Source organism: Alosa sapidissima, chromosome 11 (genome assembly GCF_018492685.1).
Source record: "Alosa sapidissima isolate fAloSap1 chromosome 11, fAloSap1.pri, whole genome shotgun sequence".
Taxonomy (NCBI): Eukaryota; Metazoa; Chordata; class Actinopteri; order Clupeiformes; family Clupeidae; genus Alosa; species Alosa sapidissima.
In genome coordinates, this window is record NC_055967.1 from 33,412,463 (window position 1) to 33,439,961 (window position 27,499).

At 43.5% G+C, this 27,499-nt stretch overlaps 1 protein-coding gene across 5 annotated transcripts in view; it reads left to right on the forward strand.

Annotated features, from left to right (window-relative positions):
- LOC121723465 (BTG3 associated nuclear protein) overlaps positions 1-27,499 on the forward strand; it is a 58,143-nt gene that overhangs the window by 3,989 nt on the left and 26,655 nt on the right. For 4 of the 5 annotated variants that reach the window (XM_042109161.1, XM_042109159.1, XM_042109160.1 and 1 more), the window contains exons 4-10: positions 107-306; positions 1,610-1,714; positions 2,533-2,696; positions 7,101-7,340; positions 16,658-16,816; positions 19,070-19,191; positions 22,535-22,606. In XM_042109161.1, coding sequence (XP_041965095.1) covers positions 107-306; positions 1,610-1,714; positions 2,533-2,696; positions 7,101-7,340; positions 16,658-16,816; positions 19,070-19,191; positions 22,535-22,606 — 1,062 coding nt within the window. The remainder of the gene's footprint in view (positions 1-106; positions 307-1,609; positions 1,715-2,532; positions 2,697-7,100; positions 7,341-16,657; positions 16,817-19,069; positions 19,192-22,534; positions 22,607-27,499) is intronic. The other variant, XM_042109163.1, reaches the window with a different exon arrangement.

Genomic DNA, 27,499 nt, shown 5'->3' on the forward strand with positions numbered 1-27,499 from the left:
AAACCCTGAAGCACGAGATCCAAAGGTGAAAGTAATGAAGGTTAATTTTTTGTGGAGCTGTGACACATCACACTTCCCCCCCTATTCATGTACTCCATCTCTACAGTCCTTGCTGTTCGCCATGAACCAGTCCATTTGCCAGAGACTTGATTCCATGGAGGCCAAGTTGCAGGTGCTGGAGGCTACTTGTCGGGCCCTGGAGGAGAAGTTGGACTCGGTAGTGAACAAGAACCAGGGACCCATTCAGGTGCCCATGGTGGCTGGCTCACCTCTAGGAGCCACACAGACTTGGAATAAAGTGCGCTGGTGAGTGACGAGTAGATAGTGCTTTATTGTTAGGCAATGTCTAAAATGTTTTTTTCCCCCGTATTTTTTTTATTAGTGGCTCCGTTTGCAGCATCACATAAAATACACAGAACTAAAACTACATAATATGCAGTTAATCACACATTACAATCACAGCAAACAAAAGAGAAAAATCATTTCACAGTATATTTTATCTTGATTTAAAATATTTTTATGATAGTTTTTTATGACTGGTGTACAAAAGACTGCTTCAATCTGATCCTATTAAGTTGAGGGGCCACATATCTGTGGTATGAGTGAAGTTGATGTCTGGTTCTCCATGGAGGTGGGAAGTGGACTTCATGGACTGGTGTGTCTCTGTTTAACTGTGATGTCACAACAATCCATCTATACTGGGGTGCGTTTCCCAAAACCATAGTTGTTGGTTGCAATGCAATTTCCCATTGCCAACCATCTAAGTTGCTGACAGGTTAGCAACTATGGTTTTGGGAAACGCACCCTGAATAGTAACTTTTTGTATGCACTACTATGCAGACAGACCGACAGGCAGACGGGGCTTGTACATATAATGGTGTGAATGTGTTTTACAGAACTTTCCTACTGTAGGTGCTGATACACACAGAGTGGGTTAGAAAAGATCCAAACGCTCATTTGTAGCTTGTAAATGTGATGGTGTGATCACACACAGAGTGGGTCAGAAAAGATCCAAACGCTCATTTGTAGCTTGTAAATGTAATGGTGTGATCACACACAGAGTGGGTCAGAAAAGATCCAAACGCTCATTTGTAGCTTGTAAATGTAATGGTGTGATCACACACAGAGTGGGTCAGAAAAGATCCAAACGCTCATTTGTAGCTTGTAAATGTGATGGTGTGATCACACACAGAGTGGGTCAGAAAAGATCCAAACGCTCATTTGTAGCTTGTAAATGTAATGGTGTGATCACACACAGAGTGGGTCAGAAAAGATCCAAACGCTCATTTGTAGCTTGTAAATGTAATGGTGTGATCACACACAGAGTGGGTTAGAAAAGATCCAAACGCTCATTTGTAGCTTGTAAATGTGATGGTGTGATCACACACAGAGTGGGTCAGAAAAGATCCAAACGCTCATTTGTAGCTTGTAAATGTAATGGTGTGATCACACACAGAGTGGGTCAGAAAAGATCCAAACGCTCATTTGTAGCTTGTAAATGTAATGGTGTGATCACACACAGAGTGGGTCAGAAAAGATCCAAATGCTCATTTGTAGCTTGTAAATGTGATGGTGTGATCATTTGTGTCTGTCTCCTGTGTTTCCTCAGTGTGGTGCCGCAGACCAATGTCATTGTAAGCGGCGAGAACAAGCCAAAGGCCCAGGAAGAGACCAATACTCGTGCCTCTGAGTCTCTGGAGAACCTCCTGAGCAAGTGAGGGCCTGGAGTAACACACACACACACACACACACACACACACACACACACACACACACACACACTGTCTCTCTTGTCACTACAGCCAGCAAAACAATGTGCTACAGAACACTTATTTAGCCAGTCAGGTCTTATAGGATGACCTTTGCTCCAAAACTACACTACCGGTCAAAAGTTTGGGGTCACTTGGACATTTCCAATCCACTCCATTATAGACAGAATACCAGCTGAGATCAGTTGCATTGTTTTTTTAATCAGGGCAGCAGTTTTCAGATTACATTATGTGCTTACTTAATTGCAAAAGAGTTATCAACTGTTGTAGAAAGAAATAGCTGATCTTTAATGCAATATCTACAGTACATTGCCCATTATCAGCAACCATTCATCCAATATTCCAAAGGCACATTCTATGTCTTATGAAAAGGCTAACTGAGAAAACATTGGAGAATCCTTTTGCAATTATTTAAGCACATAATGTAATCTGAAAACTGCTGCCCTGATCAAAAAAACAATGCAACTGATCTCAGCTGGTATTTTGTCTATAATGGAGTGGAATGGAAATTTCTAAGTGACCCCAAACATTTGACACAACATGTAAAACATTGGCCATTAAATCGAATGACTAAAGATGGTGTTTCTGGCTGAAGGTGTTAGTGTTAATAGAATGCTGAGAAGAGTCATTGAGGCTGACATTGTGATCAATCTTAGCTCACTGAGGCAAGGACCCATACCGTCGTCAACAGCCGCAATTGTGTGTGTGTCCGTGTGTGGATGTAAGCATTGCATGTGTCAATATGTTTTTGTTGTGGTGGCAGCACGGTGGGGGGACGGCGACAGAACACCATTCTGGTGAAAGTTCCAGCACACGAGGAGAGCCAGGACGAGCAGGAGAGTGGCTCGGAGACCAGCGACTCCATGCCCGGACCGGGCTCGGCGCAGAACCACAACAACGTCACCCTCATCACCCTCAACTCTGAAGGTAAGAGCTTTAGGGGTAATGTGTATGTCTCTTGTGTTTTTATGTTTAAATGGATGCTGGAACACTGTAATTTCCCTTCTAGGATGAAATAAGGCATATATACATTAATACAAATATATTTCCATGCAGAATTGGCTTATCTCTGGGTATTAGCGTTACTGTTTGCTTGAGAAACCCAACTATGTTGTAAAGTTTTGTGTAGCGATGTTTGTGAGCGTTGCACCAGGCAGTATCAAGGAATGAGAATGACAGTTCTGCTGTCACATTGGTTATTTGCTGTTCAAACTCTCCCAGTTGGTTGGCTTCCTGGTGACACTGGTATCAGAGAGAAGTTTCAAGCGCCAGGGCCTGCTGAAATCGAAACTTTCATCTTTTCATATTGCTCTCTCCTTTACCCTCTTCTATTTATTCTTTCCTTCTTTCTTTCATTCTATCTTTTACTTTTACTTTTTCTATGTTTTCTTCGTTTGTTAGTTTGTTTTGAACATATGTTTCATCTTTTTTTAAAAGCATTCTGTAGGCTACATGGGTATCCTGTAGGGGTGTGAATCTCTCATGTAAAAGACGATACGATTCGCATCTAGATACATGGGCAGGATTCGATACAAGAAAAGATACATGTTCATAAAAAACGATTCAGTACGATTCGATGCGATTCGATTCGATGCAATTCTGTGCAGTTCAAGAATGAAAAGCATTCTGAAAGATTTTTTATAATTTGCTCAAGGTGCACATTCATTTTATATTATCAATTATCATGGTCATGGTTGTCAATTAGGCAAAAAAAATGTGTGAATATGATTATCTAAACTGTTTGTATCATATACTGTATTGAAAATGAAAAAAGAATAGTCTACATTTCAGTCAAACACAGCAGCCACATACAACATAAAAATACATTTTTAGAGACTTTATAGTAATTTTATAGTTATATCTGATTGCTTTCAAGGAGATGTAGCCTATTGTTGAGGTAAGACAATACCGAAATAAAATAAAACAGTGCTTAAGACACTCTTGGCCTTTTCTCATATAGCCTACAAGAATAAAATAGGCCTACATGTCAATGAACTCTCTGGGCTTATTTTGTTCCAACGGTAGACCTAATATGCAGAAACCTATAATGCCACAAGTCTGAGTGAATATGAACAAAATAATAATAATTTGTGTTCGTTTTAGCAGCAAGGGCCAAATTATTCTTTAACATTAAGGAAATCCCTTCATCAAACGTAAGGCTACTCTACAGACTATCATTGCTTTTTAGGAATGCTATAGTAAGTGTTTAATTTCGTGCTGGAAAAACAAAAGAGTAAAAATTGTCAAACAAACGAAACGGTCCTTTGACAACTTTGGGCAATGAATGTAGCCAAAAACGAACTGCATTACCCACAAATCCGTGCCACGTGTAGCTTCAAAACAAGAAGTGGGATGAACGCGCTGCTTGCAACGTAAATGAGAGTCTGAGCGAGCAGAAAAGGTTGTGAACCGATTCGTAACAAGTAAATCGATATAGCGACCGGTTCATTTCAGTTTTATTCTGATACGGGGCTTCACGTATCGATGTAGCCGTATCTTACACGTTAAAAACGGATACCGATACGTATCGGTTAATCTTTACACCCCTAGTATCCTGTGCTGTGCCTTGTATCTGTCACTTACATTTCTCTCAGTATACACCTGTCCCTATAGTCTGTATATGAGAGAGAGAGAGAGAGAGAGAGAGAGAGAACTCTCAGACTCTGTTGGATACCTGCTTGAGTCCCATCTTGGACCCCTCCCCTCCATAGTACAAAAAAAATTGTTGGCACCCTACTTTAGTGTGTGATGTATTTTTAACCCTGTGTCTTGGCAGTCAGACAACAGACCCAGTGTGTTGACTGTAAGCAGTGAAAGATGGCATTATTCAGGCCTGGCTTTGATGCAGTGAAACATATGGAGATGGAAGACAATGACCTGTCTACTAAATAGGATTTGCCAAGGGTCACAACAGTGTTTCAAGGTGTCGTGTTGAATTGGAATGAAAGCTGTCCTTTCAGGTTTGAACGCTTCATCTGGTCTTAATAGAGTCGACAAAACCAGTCCCTTTCATAAAACAGATTACAGATGGATTGGAAGAGATTCATGTTTTTAGCTGAAGGAAGGAATGTATTTAGTCAATAAACACAAAAAATGGAATTGAAGGAAAATAAACAGTTTTCTGATTAGTGAGTTTTAGTTTGTTTGTTCAGATGTTCTTATAAGCAGACAGTTCAGGCTGATGGAATTTTCTTGCAGTACAGCATAGCGTTTCAACCCATTTGTCAGCATTAACATGCAACTACACCCGATCACAACAAAGCACACATCAAACATGAAGCACAGAACACATATTACATACAGATGTACTTGGAGTGATGTCATTCAGGAACCAGATGTATGGGACCGGCTTAATGTAACATAATGCAATATTAATAAGCCAGTGATTGCATTCCATAATATGATCCACTGTACCCTGTCTGTGTGCACGAAGTGGTTGTTGTTGATGTGGTTGATGTTCTCTGAATCTCTAGGTTCAATGCATTTTCATTGCTGTAAGTGTAAGTTTATTTATTACAGTTTATCACAGTTAATCTATTTTACTCAGTCAGCTTATAACTGGGTCTCTGCCATCTGTGATCTTCTTAACATTATTTTGTTCTTGCATATATGTTCTTCTCCATCAAGTATTTTTGCTGTTATTATCTTGTGAAGATGATGCTTGTTTCTAAATTGTGAAATAAGACATTTGTAAACACTTGTAGCTGTTTGCCATGTTGTTTGTTTATGCTTTGATAGTAGCACATTTTGTTAGATGCAGTGTTATTACTTTAGCTGCCCCAAAATGTCCACACGATGCATGTGAAACAGTAAACATGTATGAGTGAGTAATTTGCACACCAGTCCCAACTGGTCTTTAATCTGAGTGTAATTACAGTCAAAGGTCATTAATTTGAGAAATTGTTCTGAACCTTTTGAATTTTGTTATCCTTAACAGTAACCAAAAGGTTAAAACATTCTGTTTTCCAGGATAGTATTACTCAGAGCCATCAGTTTTCTTTATGACTAAAGAGGCTGGAGCAGTTAATTCAATTATGCACTCTTTGTGTTTCTAAATAATGAACTTCTGCAAGGGTCACACATCTGTTACTGAGTCATGTTGGGAAGTAGGATGTCTTCATGCTCTGCAGTGGCCACATGGTGGCACTGTAGCTCCAAGTGTAAGGGGACATATGCTTCAACTGTTTCTCTGCTTGCTCCCCAAAGATCCCCAAAGATATTTAAAAGAAAAACTGGAGAAACAGTTTTTCCATGATACTATAAAACCCTTAGCCACCACCAAAGCCATACTGTCTGGAAGTAAATGCCAAACCATTGCCAGGTTTTTTTTTTTTCTGTGCCAAATTCCATGTGGAGCCAGTAGGCTCTTGGTTAGCAAGTTATTTGCACACATTGGGTCCAGATTTACTTAGAGCTTTGATGTGCAGACCGTCTTAGCGTGTCATTGGTGCACGACTCAGAGTGTGACCAATCGCGAGTCCTGATGCTGGTTTTTGCTTGCATGGAAACATTTTGCCTGCAAAGCCCGTAAATCATGCCAGTGGCCTTTGATGGTTCAGTCGGCTGACTGCCTCTGAGGCACGTCCTCCTCTGGAGAGCCACAGGCCTTCAAACTCAAGTTTCATCTCGGAGTCGGTCTGTCGGACACTGTACTCATTCAGGTGTTGCAGCTGTAGGGTGGGTGAGCAGTGCTGTGATGCACTTGGCTGTCATGCCACCAGGCTTCTACGCCAAACCCTGCCCTTTAAATGATTTAAACGTTTCATTTAAAACATATTGGATAAAGGTAGAAAAATTCAGGTCCAAAAAGTCATGTCATGCTTGATTTTGACCCACCCATGCACTGGCCGAACTGAGATCTCCTTTAGAATGTGTTAGCCAGCAGGCAGACTTGGCTGTTCAGACAGCTGGAGGGAATTGCCTTGACTGACTCCAGCAGAAAGCATAGTGCTAGCATTATAAGAATATAACTATGAATGGAATGTAGATAGCACTTGGCTTTCTCTCTCAAAATCTCACTTTGTTTGAACATTTCCCTTAACAACAATGGTTTGACTGCACCCCATAGATTATTATGAACCAGTAGAATGATGTTTAATCTCTTCTACTGAACCAATTACGCATGTGTCTGTAGTTAAACTTGTAAAATATCAAATTAGTATTGGCATCAAAAGTGATGGACTTGACAAAGCCACTGTATTCCACCCAAATCTTTACAGTGGTTTTGTCTAAGCTGAGGGTCAGAAAATCTGAGGGAGAATCTGAGGGTCAGAAAATGGTACAAGCAAGGAGTGTTAATCTCTCTGCCCCCCCCCCCCCCCCCCCCCACAGAGGACTACCCCACCGGCACGTGGCTGGGGGACGAGAGCAACGCGGAGATGCGCGTGCGCTGCCCGATCTCGGCCGCCGACATGCTCCATATCAGCACCAACTGCCGCACGGCGGAGAAGATGGCACTGACGCTGCTGGACTACCTGTTCCACCGGGAGGTGCAGGCCATGTCCAACCTCTCTGGCCAGGGCAAGCACGGCAAGAAGCAGCTGGACCCGCTCATGATCTACGGCATACGCTGTGAGGCCCGCACCGCACCACACACCACACCACACCACACCACACCACACCACACAACACCACACCACACACAACACCACACCACACCTCACCTCACCACACCACACCAACACACACCACACCACACCACACCACACCCACCAACACACACCACACCACACCACATCACACCACCACACCACACTACACTACACCACATCACAATACGCACCACACCACACCACACCGCACCGCATCACACCACACCACACCACACCACACCACATCACAATACGCACCACACCACACCACACCACACCACACCACGCACCACACCATACCACACCACGCACCACACCACACCACATCACAATACGCACCACACCACACCGCACCACACCACACCACACTACACTACACTACACCACAGTACGCACCACACTACACCACACCACACCACACCACACCACACACTACCACACCACACACTCCTGCTCCTGTTCTATTGAAAGTCTGAGAGGGTTTGAAGAGGAGCTGTAATCAAGGATCTTTGGTTAAAATAAAAGTAGAGTAAAAGGGACTGGGATGTGGCAGTGTTATCCAAAGTGACATGGGGGATTTGGGGTTTGAACCCTGGCCAGCCGGTTGTCAGGTGGCGACGCTACCACCATGCTTTATTTTATTAGCATTAATAGCAACAAGCTAAAAGCAACAAGTAATAATACATTTCTTTTTTTAAAGTCTTTGGTCTCTGCATCTGAGAGGGAGCATGTTGCAGATGCCCAGGTTTAGAATGTACTTTGAATACACTGATGCCTTTGTGTTCTGCCCCATATACTGCTTGGAGATTGACATTTACTAATAAGTTTAGAGGGGCACCTCAGAGAGAACTTGCAGAGACAGGCGGCCAGCACACGGAGGTGGATGTGATGGTGGTGGCGCTATTGTACAAACATGCCTTAGTCCTTATAGGCCTCTCTTCAACATACTGTACTTAACCTCCTCCTGGTAAATGTATTGCCAGCGTGTGTTCAGTTTCTGACTCCAAGCCCAGGAGACCTTGTCTGCCAGAAGCTGGTGCTGAAGCAGGGTTTCACAGCAGCCAGACAGGAGCACACCTGATTGGATTCATTTGATCAGCTGATCTTTAGTCTTCTCAGGGCTGATTGGCTATGTTACCTGTACTGTACTGCTCTTGTGTAGTTTGAGTACAAATCTGCAGCTGCATATCTTTGCGTATAGGATGGTCCGCACCTCCTTCATGCTTCTCCCTGTTGCCCGCCGTCACATCTAGATGACCTCATGTGTGGATATCTTTGCTGCCTCTTTGACCTGCCTCTTCGGCCATTTGACCTGCCTCATTTCCTGTTCCTTCCCACTTCCTCCTACTGGGTCTCTCTCTGCAGAGAGTTGTCTCTGGGAACACATACTATAGATCCCCTCTTGGTCCTTCTCTATCAGCCTTCTACCACCTCCACACGGGCTCCCCTGCCTCGTATAACACTGCTTCTTCCCCCCCGTCCCCCGATCTTGACTACACTCACACACTCACACACATACAAATGCACACACATGTTGTACACACATGGAAGTATATACTCATCTACCTGACAGACACTTTGGCTCACACACACAAAGCCTCTCCTACTTTTTTGCTCTCTGTCCCTCGCTCACTTTCTTACATGCTAACACACACACACACACACACACACACACACACACACACACACACACACACACACACACACACACACACACACACACATATATACACACATTTTTTCACTCACACTCTCTCTGGCTGACATGCATACAAGCACACACTGTCCCTCCTTGACCTACACACACACACTTTCTCACACACTCTCTGGTCCACACACACACACCCTCACTTGTGATATCTCTGGCCCACACACACACACACACACTGAGACACTCTGTTACTCTCTCTCCCACACTTGCACACTTTCTCTGGCCTACATGCACTCTTACACACACTTTCACTACATACACACACACACACACACACAGTCACCCCAAGGCCAACCCCTCCCAGTGCATGGCTCGAGAATGAGCTCAATAACAAACATGAGTCCCTCTCTCCCCAGGCAGGTTAGAACAACACTCACTCATCACCTCGCTTTAATGCGCAACACATTTCCGCGCACGCTAAAGCCCTGCGACGGCACGCACGCGTAGGTCAGCAAGCGAGATCTGAGATGGATCGCCATTGCGGAATCTAATGAAGCAGGCGCGGGTACATCTCTTCTCACAACCCAGTTCGCCACGCCAGGCATGTCCTGTCACTCATGTTTGATTCTTGAATGCTGTGTGTCTGTCTGTCTGTCTCTCTGTGTGAGTGTGTGTGTGTGCAATACTAGTTGGATGTTGGGGTGACGGTGCTAATAGTGCTCTCTGATGAGGCAGTTGTTTTTTTTTTTTAAGTATATATCTTTGGGCTTTTTATGCCTTTTAATGATAGGACAGTGGAGAGTGACAGGAAGCGAATGGGAGAGAGAGCAGGGGTGGGATCCGGAAAGGACCACGGGGCGGGAATCGAATCCGGGTCGCTGACGTACGGTGCAGGTGCCCCAGCCAGTTGCGGCATAGTTCGAATTACAGGGGGTACTGGGGGGTACTATACCCCCCAATGAAGACCCAGTACCCCCCAAAGAGACAGAAATATCAGTTTTGGGGGGGTCAGATAATTTTTCTGATATTGTGAAAAAATATAATTACAGTTAGGCTACAATACAAGTCAACTCCTATTTTCACTGTAGGAACATTTTAATGTAAAGCGATTCCAGACACCCCTATTGTAGACCGTACCATTTTTAACCACCGTGGAGCTAGAAGCAACGGAGATAGAGAACGACTTCAACTTCTCAAGCAAGACGTCAACGTTGAATGACAAAACACTAGGTAAATTCCTCCAGTAGGCCTAGGCTCAATTCGGTTTGCTGCTGATGCATGGGTATGTAAGTTGCTAGCAGACGTCTAGCTTGTTGAAAATGTGTTATTTTACAACCTTCATTTATTAACATGTTTTGTTCTTTCATAGCTGTCACGTCTTCATACATTGAATTACCGGCTACTTACCTGCTGCTACTTAAAGTTTACCTTGGTTAGTTACCAAGGTTAGTTATCAAGGTTAGTTAGCAAGATAATTCTCTATTTAAATAAAGCTTTACATTGTGGTGAGGTAAAATCGATTGTCATTTCCAAGATGAACTCCATAGCCTAGGTGTCCATTCTCATTTTATCTTGAATAAATTATTGTGCCCTTTTGAAATGAGTTTGGCACAGATCCTGTGTTGTTTGTATGTTATGCACAAGAGGGTCTGATAAGCCTACATAACATCTGTGAAACCTGTGGAAACATAAAAAGAGCCAAGTGGCCTAGGCTAAATAGTAGCCTACATGCTAGTATTTGAATTTGTTTTTAATTGGTTAGTATTGTTTTTACATTCTATTATTTCATATTTTTAGTTTGATAAATGTAGTTTCATCTGAGAACCCTGATACTATCGCTCTGTAGCTCTTCTGTGGTAGGCCTATGTTTTTTCATATAGCTCCTTAATCACATTAAAGATTGCTCAGGTTTCACATATCTCCAAGTAATTGTTGATTTGACACTGACTACCATAGACTAATAGAAAATTGGTTTCTGTTTATATAGTATATGAGAGGGTTGGGTCTTACCTCCAGGTCTTATGAAATCTAAAAATAAACCAAATCAATATTTCATGAAATAGGCAATAGGCTTCTTGTAAAGAAAGGTATTACTAGTAATTGTAAAGTACTTTACTAGTAATTAGAATGGTATTTCAGTGCACTTAACTTCTAACTTTTAGGAGTGGACAGTTCTCTTTTGGATATATAATAACAATGAGATATTCTGTAGCCTACTACTGATTATCAGTTTGTCGCATGTTTAGACCTTGTATGTGTGTTGCACAACATATGTTGCACTTGGCGATTGATGTGGTAGGACCATGATGGTAGAAGAAGTGAAGGAGCAGTACCCCCCAATTATGGTGGGGTAATTCGCACTCTGAGTTGCGCCACAGCTGGGGCCTGATGAGGCAGTTGTTGTACCTGTCTGAAGGACACTGCCCCACTTCTCACCCACTCTTAGACTATGCTCTCACTTCTTAGATCTTCAGGCGGACACTAGGGGTGTAAAGATTAACCGATACGTATCGGTATCCGTTTTTAACGTGTAAGATACGGCTACATCGATATGTGAAGCCCCGTATCGGAATAAAACTGAAATGAACCGGTCGTTATATCGATTTACTTGTTACGAATCGGTTCACAACCTTTTCTGCTCGCTCAGACTCTCATTTACGTTCCAAGCAGCGCGTTGATCCCACGTCCGGTTTTGAAACTATACGTGGCACGGAATTGTGGGTAATGCAGTTCGTTTTTGGCTACGTTCATTTCCCAAAGTTGTCAAATGACCTCATTACCCATACATCTACTGCAACGTAAGCACGTGACAACTCGCACTCGGTCGTTTGTTTTACAGTTTTTACTCTTTTGTTTTTCAAAATCCAGCGCAAAATTAAACACTAAACAGCAACGATAGTCTGTAGAGTATAGCCTTACGTTTGATGAAGGGATTTCCTTAATGCTAATGCTAAAACGATGCACAAATTATTAGCCAATTATTTTGTTCATATTCACTCAGACTTGTGGCATTATAGGTTTCTGCATTAGGTCTACCGTTGGAACAAAATAAACCCAGAGAGTTAATTGATATGTAGGCCTATTTTATTCTTGTAGGCTATATGAGAAAAGGCCAAGAGTGTCTTAAGCACTGTTTTATTTTATTTCGGTATTGTCTTACCTCAACAAGGCTACAGCTCCATTAAAATAATTAGATATAACTCTATAAAAAATCTATAGTCTATAAAAAGTCTATAAAAAAATATGTTGTATTTGGCTGCTGTGTTTGAAATGTAGACTATTCTTTTTTTCATTTCAATACAGTATATGAAACAAACCTCAGTTTAGATAATCATATTAATTTTTTTGCCTAATTGACAACCATGACCATGATAACTGATAATATAAAATTAATGTGCACCTTGAGCAAATGATAAAAAATCTTTCAGAATGCTTTCCATTCTTGAACTGCATCGAATCGAATCGCATCGAATCGTACTGAATCGTTTTTTATGAACATGTATCGTTTCTTGTATTGAATCGTGCCCATGTATCTAGATGCGAATCGTATCGTCTTTTACATGAGAGATTCACACCCCAAGTGGACACACACATTTACACATTGTCATTCTCTCACTCAGACACACATACACACACATACACCAGTGATACGCATTTGCCATTCACAAGTGACCCAAAGAGTCGCTCGATGCTGTAATTCAACCCATCCGCGACTCAAGCAACTAATGTAACTAGATAGACAAAATTGCAAAAATTGATGCAAATTAACTTGTGTGTTCTTTAAAGGTGCTCTAAGCGATGCTGGGTAACGTCACTTCTGTTGACTTTCAAACAAAACAGAGAGCTAGCTCGCTACTTCCTCCTCCTCCCTCCCGTGCTGCTCCCGTGCAATTGAAACTCTCCTAAACGTGCATCTCGTCTGTTATTTGCTGGAACAGTTTGTCATTTTTTTATGGGCTAGGTTTGCCCAGGTTGTTTTTGTTGCCGTTTTTGGAGCCTGGGCTGTCCACAGAGATCGCGTTTTTTTACAGTGTATTCAGGACACAGACAGCTAGCGGTTGGTTAGGTGGTGTTTGCAGTGAGTGACATAAAATGTTTTAGCCTAAAAAAACGTGTGGCATCGCTTAGAGCACCTTTTAAGATTGATTGATAAAACTCTTACATTGTGACGAGCAGAATGACCTCCTGTGTCACAACAGCGTAACTGACCTGGTACATTCATGACATCATTTGGAAAAACATGCAGCACAAACACAAAGCTTTCTCCCGAGGTCGACAAGATCATTAGGTTGGACAGCAGTTTGGCCTACAGGTAGCCTGTGGGGGGATTATGGAATTCTTTGGAAACAATGCAACAGTGTCAGCATTATTTTACTGGGCTAAGTCCAGTGTCAAGATTATTGTTAATGATCAAATAGTAGCCAGTTAAAACAAGCTGCAGTAGGCCTATGGGTCTAGGATAGTCTATAATTTAATTAAAGTCTCACTCCCTGAAATTATGTCTGACCTGTGTTTTAGCCCACTTTTTCCTTGGCTACTTGTTTAGATATGAGCTTATTTCTTTATGTAAGGGCTGTTAGAAACATGTCATTCCCTCGGAGCTCCAAACTAGGAAATTAAGCCATAGCTCAGTTGAACAGAAACATTACTATTAAGGCACAACAAACGTAATTTTTGAGCTCCCCCATCCCACCAAGCGTTTCCACATCATCTCTATATCCATCCACATTCTTAACTCAAGTAAGTACCTATAGTAAGCACGGCCAGCATCTTCTTGAGATTGTCGGCCAATGATTCTTTACCAAATATTTTTTTACAGAAATATTGATTTTTAGCCTAGAAATCTAGACACACCCTAGCGGCAGCAAATTACATTTGCTAGGAATGAAGCCATAGCTCAACCATATGCTAGGAATGAAGCCATAGCTCAACCATAGCTCAGTTGAACAGAGTGCTTACATTTGCTGCCAGGGCTAGTCTAGCAACTCTCCGTTGGCTTGTGAGCTCGAAAAATTAAACTTCTATCAGGACAATCAAATCGTCTATAGAGTCGTTAGGCGGGCTTAACATAATGATTGATGGCAGAGTTGCAACGGTTTGGCTTGAATTCCCTGCTACTTGAAAACAAAGAAGATGGATGTTGCTGTTGGCGAAAAGTGTGACACGAGTTAAGCTTTTTTTAAGTTGCCAAAAGTTTGAACTAGCCAACTAGCTCCGCTGGTGGGAAAACGCATGGGACTCATAGCGCTGTCCTATTGCGTGCAGAGGGAATTTGAAAGACAACCGATTATTCCGCCCCTCGCGCTGAGCACTGCGAACGGTGAGTGCCCAGACCCTACATTTTAATGTGGATCTGGCTCGTCAGGCTAATTGATTTTAGCTTTTAGATGATATTTTACAAATATGCTAAAAATATTGTTATTGTTTCACCTTACATGCCCATAAATGTCCCGAACATGAATGACTCTGAGCACCTGCTTATTTCAAGTCAAGTCAAGTAAAGTTTATTTATATAGCGCATTTCATACACAGAGGTCATTCAATGTGCTTTACATAAACAAAAGCAAATGGCAATAGCAAATAAAAGCATACTGTAGGAGGTCAATAGTTAAAGGATAGTTTAAAAGGTAAAGATCATAATAAGAAAAGAAAACATAAAACACACAAGGTAAAATCATTTTTAAAATAAAGAGTAATTAAAAAGACATAATAAAAGAAACTCATTAGCCCACTCCTCACACACACAGAGTTAACATGTACAGATGTTATGCACTCAACCAGGAGTCACAATGAACTCATACATCAACTATTATGAAGAGTGATGCCCATGTTGTCCCCTCATGTAATCTCTATTCATATATCACACCTGCCCCCCCCCCCCCCCCCCCGCAAAGCTATATTAGCACTAATCCAAGCCGACAGCTAATTCATAAATCCAGCAGGCTGACGGGATAATGTTTGTGGGCTATGAAAGCCCTTCAGTAAATGCATTTCAAACTGTGGAGAAAATGTGGATGAATAGGAGTACAAACGAGCTCATGGTTCATAGCCAGCCCTGCTCGCACAGTTGTACATGCAAACATGCTCACAGAGCTCATGGTTCATAGCCAGCCCTGCTCGCACAGTTGTACATGCAAACATGCTCACAGAGCTCATGGTTCATAGCCAGCCCTGCTCGCACAGTTGTACATGCAAACATGCTCACAGAGCTCATGGTTCATAGTCAGCCCTCAGTGTTTCCCACAGAATTGGATTCAATTTGTGGCGGTAGCTGACTTGGACAACGGGAGGGGAAGGGAGGGGGGGGGGGGTGGTGGTATTAAGATCGTCTTGGTAGTGTATAGGTCTAATTGAGTGCCTGTCACTTTAAGACGTTTGAGGGAAGCCTTGCAATTGTAACACAGTTGAAAGGCTGCTGATGTGTGGATGCAATTCATAACGTTCTCTACATAGTTAAAATAAAGGTTCACGTACTTCTCCTTGGGACAAGCACTTTTGAATTTTGGAAAACACTTTTCCATTTACATCGGGATTTTGCAAACATTCAGTGTCGGAGTCAATAAAATGAGCCCTTCAACGAAATTGACAAGCATGCTAAATTCGACATCCAAACGTTAGCTTTGAGATACTGCTTGATTTCATAACTTAACTTAGTTTAGTCTCTTCAATGTAGCCTACTATGTTGTGATAAGACCTTAGCAGAGTTTACTTCAATGCAGCAGTTTTGAACAAATTTGCGCAGCATTGTCACGATGCTAAGCGGATTTAATAGCAATTTAGCCAGACGTCTTCTATGCAATGCTTCTATGTGGTAACAACAATCCTTCAACAATCGTGAATATTTTGTTAAATGCACATGCAGAGGAGTGGCAGGGGCTACGAGAGAGAGCGGGGCGGGGCAAGGAAAGGCTGCGTGTGTAAAAAGCGCAGCTCAATGGCAATGTAAGGATTTGACCTTATATTTAAATTAAATTAAACATAGAATATTAATCTGTGGCGGCCGATTTTTATTTCGTGGCGCCCCGCCACAGATTAGTCAATGTATGGGAAACACTGGCCCTGCTCGCACAGTTGTACATGCAAACATGCTCACAGAGCTCATGGTTCATAGTCAGCCATGCTTGCACAGTTGTTTGCAGGTAGAGATAGTCGTCACGACTGGCAGACTGGGCTTGGTCTTCTTTGTTTGATCCTCTAGTCTAAACTAAACTTCTTGGGTTCTGAAGTCTTTGTCAGACTCCTGCTCTATGGCATAGGTTGCGGAACGAAACACTCTGACTTCAATCTGAAAGCCAAATGTATTAAGTGTGTGTGTGTGTGTGTGTGTGTGTGTGTGTGTGTGGTTGAGTCAGACTGAAGAGGTTTGAGTGGAACATTAGTCTGCTTTGCATATGATGTAATGCCTTCACCCTCACACCCTTTGCTGATGTTTGTTAAGTGTCTCCATCGTGCAGGGTACTGCATATGAGGTGCTGTTTCCTTTTTGTTTTTATAACTCTTGGGAACAGTTTCTGTGTCAGTGAATATGTAATTGAATATGTAACAGTTTGTTAGTGTAATAGAGTGTAGAATATGTAATTCAACCAACCACACTTTGCTCTGTGTGTGTGTGTGTGTGTGTGTGCGTGCATGTTTCTTAATCCCAGGCCACCTCTTCCACAAGTTTGCCATCACGGAGTCGGACTGGTACCGCATCAAGCAGAGCATCGACTCCAAGTGTCGCACGGCGTGGCGGAGGAAGCAGCGGGGCCAGAGCTTGGCAGTGAAGAGCTTCTCCCGTCGAACCCCCTCCTCACAGAATAATGGTAACTTAAGTACCCCTTACCACACTCCAGAAACACACACACACACACACATTCTTTCCACTCATGATGCAACCTCAAATACACCAGCTCAGCATCGAACCTTTCATAGCATCTCTCCTCCTCTCTCTTTGCCAGCTTCTATTTGAAAGGCAGGATTTTGGAGAGAAGTGCGCGTCCATTAGAGTCCAACAGAGGCAGAGGGAGAGGAGTGCGAGTCCATTAGAGTCCAACAGAGGCAGAGGGAGAGATTGGGCGTCCATTAGAGTCCAACAGAGGCAGAGGGAGAGGAGTGCGAGTCCAACAGAGGCAGAGGGAGAGATCGGGCGAGTCCATTAGAGTCCAGCAGAGGGAGAGGAGTGCGAGTCCATTAGAGTCCAACAGAGGCAGAGGGAGAGGAGTGCGAGTCCATTAGAGTCCAGCAGAGGCAGAGGGAGAGGTCGGGCGTGTGGAGGGGCTCTGAAAACCTTAATGGCTGTTTACGTTTCAGCGGCAGCTCAAGGTGGAGCTCCTTTCCAAATCAGGATGTGTGAGTGTTGCAGGGATGAGTGTGTACATTTGTCTTGGTTCGGTGTGTGTGTGTGTATGTGAGTGTTGTAGAGATGTGTGAGTGTGTGTGTGTGAGAGAGAGAGAGAGAGGTTGGATGCCACCCAGAGGAAAAGAAGCAGATGGTAACAATCTCCACACAGGAGCGCTTAACAAACTCAAGGGGTCAGTGATGACGGGGGCGTCAATGGTGCTGGTTCACGTGTGTGTGTGTGTGTGTGTGTGTGTGTGTGTGTGTGTGTGTGTGTGTGTGTGTGTGTGTGTGGGGTCATCAACAAGAGAGATGCCCCATTAATCCTGCATACTGTAGGCCCCTCTGGTCGTCCCTCTCTTCTCCTCTCGCGTCTCCTGGCCTCTACGGGCCGGAAACGGGCTCTCCTGCATGTTGTTCTGGACGGTTGTTGGTTAATGGCGCGGGAAATGGCCCCATCAGCTCGGCCAGGGGGTTCCCCATTAGGACACGCTGCCCCAGTGGGAGAGACAGCCAAAACACCCAGAGGAAATCGGTCACTACGCTCATGATGGATGAGGAGGCTGTTTTTATGTCCCTGTGTGTGTGTGTTTGTGTGTGTGTGAGGGTTGTGTGTACTGTAAGCTCAACTGGTAGCATTCAAAGCTGAAAATGCAACCCTCTTGGCGCCCCTTGTCCCAGGAGGGCTGATCTCTGTTGAGCTACATGTATGCCATGGCGGGTCTGTTCATTGTACTCAGGCATGTGCTCAGTGATGAATGAGATGATTTGGGTTTGCAGTACAGCAGCTAATATAACTGCCATTGCCCTGCAAGCTCTCTTATCTTGTTATCGGAACAAAAGAAAATGCCTAGGCTGCTAACAGCTGAATGGCTGATAACAACTTAGTGGCTGCTATTAAGGCTGAATAAAAAAGGGCCCTTGTGTTCACAGCTGTGCTATGTTTTGTGTCACAGCTGATAGTGGACACTCTGTCACATACACTCAGTGTTGAGTTTTGAGCAGGCAGCTTGATCCTATGTTCAGTGTGAGTATGTGTGTGTGTGTTGGGGTGTGTGTGAAGTGTGTATTTAGGCTGCGCAGCCCTGGTGTCTGCGGCTGACAACAAAGGAGAGACGAGTACGCTTGGCGTCTGTGTGTGTGTGTTGTGTGTGTGTGTGTGTGTGTGTGTGTGTGTGTGTGTTTAAGGAGGGGCTCCGGGGCTGTGTAAACATGCCAGACTCTGGCAGATGTACTGTAAACAACCCAAGCCCTCGCGGGTGGCAGACTGGGGGATTCCCTTGTGTGTGTGTGTGTGTAAATGTGTGTGTGAATGTGTATAGATTCTGATGGTGTAGGATGATGCATATGTCTGTGCTAGAGACTCGGTGACTCTGGTCTGGGATTGCCCAGGCTGTTTGTTGCTGGTGTATATATTGTCTGTATAGCTTGTATGTATAGCTCCATCTGCTTGCCCCCTAAGTGTAAGAAACAGTCCTGGCAGGTGTCTTGGGCATATATCTTGGACATACCCACCTATTTAAAATAAATACATGTATGACACTACAGGATGCTGTTCAAAGAAAAGACAGTTGGTGTTAGATGTTAGACCAGTTAGTAGTCAGTGTTTTTGCTCATGCACTTTTGACACCCCCACCTGCAAAAACTGCCTATGTCTCAAGTAGTGCCAAAGATTATGTCTAAGTGTGTGTGTGTGTGTGTGTGTGTGTCTGTGCGTGCGCGTGCATGTGCTTTGCAGAGGCAGGGACTGTGGTGGATGCTGCTCCGATCGAGGCTACCCAGCAGGCATTGCACTATGCGCTTGCTAACCCTCAGCAGGTGCAGATCCATCGTATAGCGGAAGATGGCCAGGTCCAGGTGGTGAGTACTTTATCTCTGTCTCTCACACACACACACACACACACACACACACACACACACACACACACACACATTCAAAGGAATCACTCATGAGTTGTCAAATACACAGTAAGGCACATTACTCTCATTGTGTTTGTGTGTAGAAACAATCAGCACAGATTAACTGGAGTCAAATTCCTTGTTTGTTTACGCAAACCTGGCCAATAAAGCTGATTCGGATTCGGATTTAGTGAGAGGAAGTTCTTTAAGGTTCTTTTAAACATTCCTATAAGCTGTTGTCAGTGTGGTCTAAGGATTTGTGCGTTGTCAGGGTGGTCTAAGCATTTGTGACTGTGAGAACTACAAGGGATACAGGATAGGAACAACAAGGCCGAGAGCGTGTGTATGTGTGTTTGTCCTTGTGTGTTTGGTGCGTTTCACACAACCTTAGATAAAAACACAGGTCGGTCAAGACGGAACATGACTGTGTCTTTGTGTGTGTGTGGGCATGTGCATGTGCATGTTTGTATGTGTGTGGAGTGTTTCTGAGAGAAGTGGAGAGCATGGAAAGGTCAAGGCAGAACGTGTGTGTGTGTGTGTGTGTGTGTGTGTGTGTGTGTGTGTGTGTGTGTGTGTGTGTGTGTGTGTGTGTGTGTGCTGGAGCACAGGAAGGACCCTGAAGCCATGCAGCTGTTGGGGTCACGGGTGAGGCAGAGGGCAGCATGGGGGTGAGAGACAGAGGCAGGGCCGTGTGGCAGGAGCCCTCACTGGGACGGCCTGCTTCCTCTGTGACACACACACACACTTATACACACACACACACTCTTATACACACATGTAGAGACACATGAAGACGTGTGATTCTTCTGTCACACACACACACACACACACACTTATACACATGTAGAGACACATGAAGACATGTGATTCTTCTGTGTGACACACACACACATTGATGCACTTACTTTTTCACATACACACACACACACACACACACACACACACACACACACACACACACTGCACTAAACACATCAACGTCAACTACACCACACCCACACCCAGTGCTTATACACCCTTACCACACAATATCCACACTGACATATGGCCAAACCACACACACACCACATAACGCCATAACATTACATCTGACAGGCTCACATGCTAAGCTCTCGAGCACTATCTGTCTGTCAGGCTGGCTTTCATAGACCCGAAGAATATGATGAACTGTATCTAGTGCTCAGCAACCTTGGTGAATGTAAACCAAACAGCACTAGGTATTTCATTTACTGTTAATTTACTGTTTACGTATACGTATAAAAATGTGTCGGACAGTGTCCATTCAGTGTTTTTTATATTCAGATAATAATGATGTCATGGGTTTGCAGAAGAAATCGCAGGTGCACTGGAAATTGTACTTGAGTGTCCTTCAACTTGATCCTCCTCAAATTGTGGGAATCACGTTTATGTCTAAATACTCAGGAAAAGTTCTGGAAAGTTCTGTGACTACTTTGCTTGCTGGACACTCAGCAGGGATCTTGAACCTGCGAGCCATAATTCAAACGTGGCTTTTATTATTTGCTGACTAGCCCTCGCAAGTATCCCTTTGCATCTCCGCTATGGTTTATGGCTCACCTGAATGGGTTTTGACAGATTGATCGCTTTCTAGCTGTGCAATTTATACATTGTGTTTTGATTGGCGAGCACAGGAAGACAGCGAGAGAGAAACCGTAGCCAGTGGCCCATTCTTACAGACGACATATAAAATGGAGCTTAGCGTCCAAAAGCTAGAACTTACAAGCTGGAGCGCCTTTTTGTTACGAGTTTGCTGGACAATTAACATGGAACCTGAATGGAGAAAAGCATAATTCAGGCATGTTTTACTATTTGCTGACTGAGTGTCCTCTGCACAACATCTTTTACTGCCTTCCCCTGAAACTTATCTAGCAGATTAATCTCATGCATACGCGGTGTGGCATGGATCATGTTTTGATTGGTTAAGAGCAGAAACGCTGGAGAGGAGGGAGAGAGTGCGGAGTGAGAGGCTGAAGAACAAGGCCGAAGTGGGAGCAGAGGGAGCTGGTGTGGAGGGGGTTGTGTGCAGGTCGATCACCCCAGTGATTCCATTGTTATCCCTTTTGGCAGTGGATGCGTATTTCCATGGAAACTGTGCCTTGTTGCTGTTCCCAGGCACAGGCGCTGTGGAAGCAGTTAAATCTTCATCGGCTTGTTAGGCACAGCACACTCATCAGCACAATCAACATTCAGCAAGTACAGTACCTCAAGCCCATTAGCTGGGTGACCCAACACTGGACAGTGGAATAGGTATTCATTGGTGGGCTGAGGGATCGGGAGACGACAAACAAGTTCTTAGAAAGAAAGGTGGAGGTTCTTCCTTCCTTCCTTGAATTGCCAAACGCCAATTCCAGCAGGCCACCGCTGTAAGGATGAGAGTGATTGGAGTAAGGCAGGCAGGGAGGAAGATAAGCTGCTGTAGCTGCTGCTGGTGCTGATGAAGATGAAGATGAGCAGGGAAACTCTGTGCCAGACTGATGAAAAGGATTAAGGGGACAGATGGTAACTGGGGGGAGAGTGAGTGAGAGGGAAAGACAGGGACATTTCACAACAGCACAGCAGCAGAACTGGAGAACGAGCCAGAAAGTGAAAGACAGACACGAAAGAGAAGATCTGATGGACTGATGGGGAGAGAGAGGGAGGGAGGGAGGGAGAGAGGGAGAGAGAGAGAGAGAGAGAGAGAGAAAGAGAGAAGGAAAGCTGGGTAGGGGGGTAGAGTGACTCATTACTGGGAGCCGGCTGTAGCGTAGTTATTACACTCCTGATATTATTAAGTACATTAACGGTTGCGCTTGAGCCTGAAGTTTTACGAGCTCTGTTAATGCAGGGGAGGAAATGTAAAGCATAGCCGCTGGCAGCGCAGCCCCACCAGAGCTCACCCAGCTCCAGCACAGAGATACAGAGAGCTGCTACTGGGGCCAGGAGCTCACACACACACACACACACACACACACACACACACACACACACACACACACACTTTCTCTCTTTCACACACAAAAACCAAGGGACACATGTGATAGAACTCTCGTGTGTGTGTGTGTGTGTGTGTGTGTGTGTGTTTGTGTGTGTGTGTATACTTATACTACTAACTATGACTAACATTTAAATGATATATCAGTATGCACATTCCCATCCAGAGACTCATAGAGTCCGGCGGATGTGCCGTCACACCCACTCACCAGTTTCTCTCTCTATCTCTGTGTGTGTGTCTCTCTCACTCTCTCTCTCTCTCTCTCTGTCTATCTGTCTCTCTTTCTCTCTCTCTCGCCCTCCTTCTCCTTGACAGATCCCTCAAGGCCACCTCCACATTGCCCAGGTGCCGCAGGGGGAACAAGTGCAAATCACCCAAGACAGTGAGGTAAGCCTGCCCCATGTCCTGCAGCATGCTAGAGCACACTCGTCTTTCTCACTCTCTTCCTCTATCGGTCTCGTCTCATGCGCAGCGAAGCGGCGGTCATATAGGTTTAGTCAGATTTTTTTCTTTTCTTTTTCGCATGCCCAAATTTCCGTCAAGGATTCCCGGGACACTGAAAGACCGATGTAAATGGAAAAGTGTTTTCCAAAATTCAAAAGTGCTTGTCCCAAGGAGAAGTACGAACCTTTATTTTAACTATGTAGAAAACGTTATGAATTGCATCCACACATCAGCAGCCTTTCAACTGTGTTACAATTGCAAGGGTTCCCTCAAACGTCCCCCCCCCCCCCCCCCCCCTGTCAAAGTCAGCTACCGCCACAAATTGAATCCAATTCTGTGGGAAACACTGTGAGGGTAGGGCAGACACAGTTTTCTGTGAATATCTCGAGAACCGTAGGGTTTAGGAGGACCATTTTTTTGTATGTTGATCTCAAGGGGCCATGTCAACCCATTCCATAACCACTCATTTCATGTATAGCGCCACCTAGTTAAACACAAAAAAGTAAAAATGAGGTGTTGTAATCACAGGTATCGATGACCTAACATAGTCAAAACTGCACGAAATTGGTAGTGTAGGATCATTATGACACCCTTTGTATGCACGCCAAGTTTTGTGGAATTCCGTTCATGGGGGGCCACACAATAAATTAATTTATGTTACTATACACCAACTGGCCTGTAGGTGGCCGGAGACAGTTTTCTGTGAATATCTCGAGAACCGTAGGGCCTAGGAGGTCCACCTTTTTTTTGTATGTTGGTCTTAAGGGGGCATGTACACCCATCCCATTACCACTTATTTCATGTATAGCGCCACCTAGTTAAAAATTAAAAAGCAAAAATGTAGGTGTTTTCATCACAATATCTCTGGCTGACAAGGTCAAAACTGCACGAAATTAAAAGTGTAGGATCATTATGACACCCTCCGAATGCATGCCAAGTTTTGTGTACTTTCGTTCATGGGGGGCCTTACAATAAAATAATGTATGTGTACATTTAGTGACGTACACCAACAAGGATTCCCGGGACACTGAAAGACCGGGGTACACAAAACTTGGTGGGCACGTAACCCCACATGGATAGCATGGAACCGTCGTTTTTCGTTTTGATCTGTAGCCCTCCCGCTGGACTGGACCCCCCGAAAGGAGGGTAGGGCAGACACAGTTCTCTGTGAATATCTTGAGAACTGTAGGGACTAGGATGACCATTTTTTTCTGTATGTTTGCTTCCAGGGGTCATGTTAACCCATTTCATGTGCACACATGTGCACAAACAGATACACACACACACACACATACATTCACAGTAATCATACGTATGACACATACTCACACAGTAGACATACGTACGCTTGCATGCACAGGCACATACGCAGGCACACACACACACACACACACACACACACACACACACATAACATAAACATGTACATGCACACATGCACACAATTCAAGAATTTCTCAGAATTATGAACAAGCAAGATGGAGGTGGGGTTGTATAAAATTAACTTTACATGTGAAATCTATGAACTAATCATGTTTTGGTACTTGTTGTCTAGCAGATACCAGTGAGAATTGAGTGTGGATAATGCAATTTAGTGAGACAGTTAGAATCATATATAAGCCTTTCAGCATGATTTATTTTTGTGGAAAAAATAAACTGGACTGGGCGGCGATCATATTTTGTACCGCTCTGCGGTACATCTAGTTCAAAGAGGGATTGTGATGCACGCAATAGTAATGGAAAAGTAAGAAGCTGGTCTAAAACTGCCCATCTCAAACCACATGAAACTGCCTTGTTTTTTGAACGTGTAGATGTGACTCACTTAAATTCAAAAAATGTGTTTTCATTTCAATGTTTGTTTCCGTTCCTATTCCATTATGCGCCGTGGTAGAGCAGCGGTAATGTCACTGCCTGACAATTCCCATCATCACGGCCGTGCCATTTCCTCTTGAGATAAAGCGCAGTCTATAGGCTGCACTCGGTGCAAGCAAACCCATGTGCTCGTATTTGTTCATCACTAGATAAAACAGCAAAAGCGCTACAGTCTGAAGTTGATGACTGCTGGATTGAGTGAGTTCCCCTACAAATTACCAGCTGGCTCAGTTGTCATGGATGGATGCTTTTGTTTTCACCAAGTTGCCCCAAACAGGAAATTGCTGCAATATCGATAATTGGTCAGTCAACTTTTAACTTTAAAGTTGTGCATTATACAGGTTTTGAAACTGGTCTTCTACCAGTTTTTAGCAGATGCCATGTGCCAGTATTAATGATAAATATAAGAAGCGATCTTAATTCCAACAATCCAGCTTTCTCTTCCTACCTCTCAGCCCACTGTCCAGCTATTCTACATCAGGTTACTTGTCAGTCGTCCGTCTCTGTTTCCCATCTGGTCTCTCTGACTCAGTGTTTGTGTGTGTCAGTTCATACTTGGATTGTTCTGAACATGAGTCTGTGGTCAGGCCTTCATAGCTGTGTATGGTCAACACATGTGACCCATTCATCTGTTATGTTTATAATCCCCTACATGAATGAGGATCAAGTATTCATGCTTCAGTGTGTCCCGCATGCTCAGCCAGTTTTGTATAAATTATATCTAACCAGATGGATTAGAGCCCAGAAGGAGATCTCAGGAGAAGAAGAAGACTTGTTCTCTGGAAGAATGGTGAAAGTTCTTCCCAGGAAGTTTCCGTAGGCGTCGCGCTACCAATCCCAAAAGCCCATGCTCATTTGTGCAAAGTTTCAATTTCAGACTCCAGTCGCAAAAAACAAGACATATAAACAACACATCAGAATAATACTACGTATGCACATATACAAGCTGTCATAATTTCCTCTATCTGTCAGCACACAAATGTACGCACACACACACAAGCACAAACACCCCTCTCTCTCCCCATCTCTTACACTGACACACAGGAATGAATGTTATGATACGCCCCCCCCCAACAAAACATTCAAAGCGCTGTTAATATTTCTGCGTTTCTCGATTTTAGGTTTGTGCATTGGTTAGCTAAAAAGTAGCCTACATAGCCTGTCACACATAGGACCCTAAATTCCATGGACTGTTATGTTTGTGACGTTCTCACAGTACTAATCTCATCTGTAGCTGTATGTATATATTGAGGACATTAACATGACATCAGTGCGTTGAAATGGCCTCTGTCAACATGTTTCTGAGCTCAAAATGTACTTCTAGTTAACCAGCGGTTTCAACCTGAAAGAGCCTGTAAATGAATACAAGTAAATAGAAGTTTGCCAAAGAAGCAGTTCACCCTAACTTTTAAAGGGTCGCTCAGGCAGTTTTGCCATAACATGACGTTAGCTCAACTAAATGAGCCTGTCAGCATGGTCATTCACCATCAGGGATTTATTGCAACGGTCTACCATAAATCATGAAAGGCCAGTTACTAGACTTGGCCAACTCTTCCCTGGCACTTGCTATGAGACAATCAAATTCAAGCACAGGCCCAACAAGAAGCTGTGAATTAGGGATGTAACGATTACCGGTATAATGGTAAACCGCGATAAAAATGTTGACGATAACAATTACCGTTTTCATTTCAAATATCATGATTATCACGGTTGATTACCGCGGTGTGGAAATCGTGTGTTTAATCCTTCCCAGCTTCATCCGAGCCTGCTTTTGACATACAGTAGGCCTGGTACAATAAAACAAAACTGGTACCCTACTTATTCTGTTGTTTAATTGATGGTTTTAACTACGATTCGGATTAGGCTACATCTGATTTTAAATGGCAGAACTTTTCCACCGCAAAATGTGTATCATGTAGCCACTCAGCGTCCTTTTATGTTCGCGTCCACATTAAATCCATTCCACTCACGTTATCAGGAGAATACAGTAGCCTAAAGTTTTATTTTGAACGCTCACTTTGGTCTCACTCATTGCATCCAAATAACAGAAATAGCAAACTCCAAGTTATGGTAGGGTAAGTACTATAAGCACATAGCCAATTAAACATGAAGAAAAAAGTGTATGGGACACTTTTTGAAACTATTTCAGCTTGTGTAGGCCTATCAGTGTTTTCTGAACATATTGAACACACTTTTAGAAATACCGTGATAATTTTGGTCACTATAACTGTAAGGTTAAATTTTCATACCGTTACATCCCTACTGTGAATACACAAGATACAAACCATAAGTTTGAGTCAATATGTTATACAATGACCGCAACAGCATCTGTCAATGATTAACTAGTATTGTACAGACATGCCTTCAAAAAGCTAACATGCTCACAAAAAAGGAGCTTTTAATGTCATGTGGCAGTGAGATCTTCCAGAGAAGACACAACAAGCAACCACTCCAAAGTAGGAGCAAATCCATTACTGGTAGTCTTTGGTAGTCTTCAAACACTCAAAACACCAAATCTGGGACATTTAAGGGTCACAGTCCTCCGTATTTCTAACCTGTTTAACAGATGTACATGGAAATATAACTGCATTGACTGTGATGTGCATGGAACTTAATCAGTAAACTTTCAAGAAGAAGTACAAAGCAGGAACTAGGTTTTTCTTGCCCTTCCAGAAGGATCAACCCCCTCCCTCTCCCAATGATACTGTTTGGGTTTGGAGTTCAAAGCTTAGCAACAAATCCCCCCCCCCCCAACTGCTTGTCACAAAGGCTGTTTTTATTACAAACGGGGCTTTTCACATCAAACCAAATTAGTTTGGTTTGATTAGTTGTTTTGAGGCGGAAATAAACTGCTCTAAGCACTTTCCTCTGCTATGTCCCAGATGCAGCTTGGGATAGCCTCGCCTTGGCAGTGCACTGATGGGATGGGTCACTGTGTGATAAATTGCTAAACACTAAAATGTT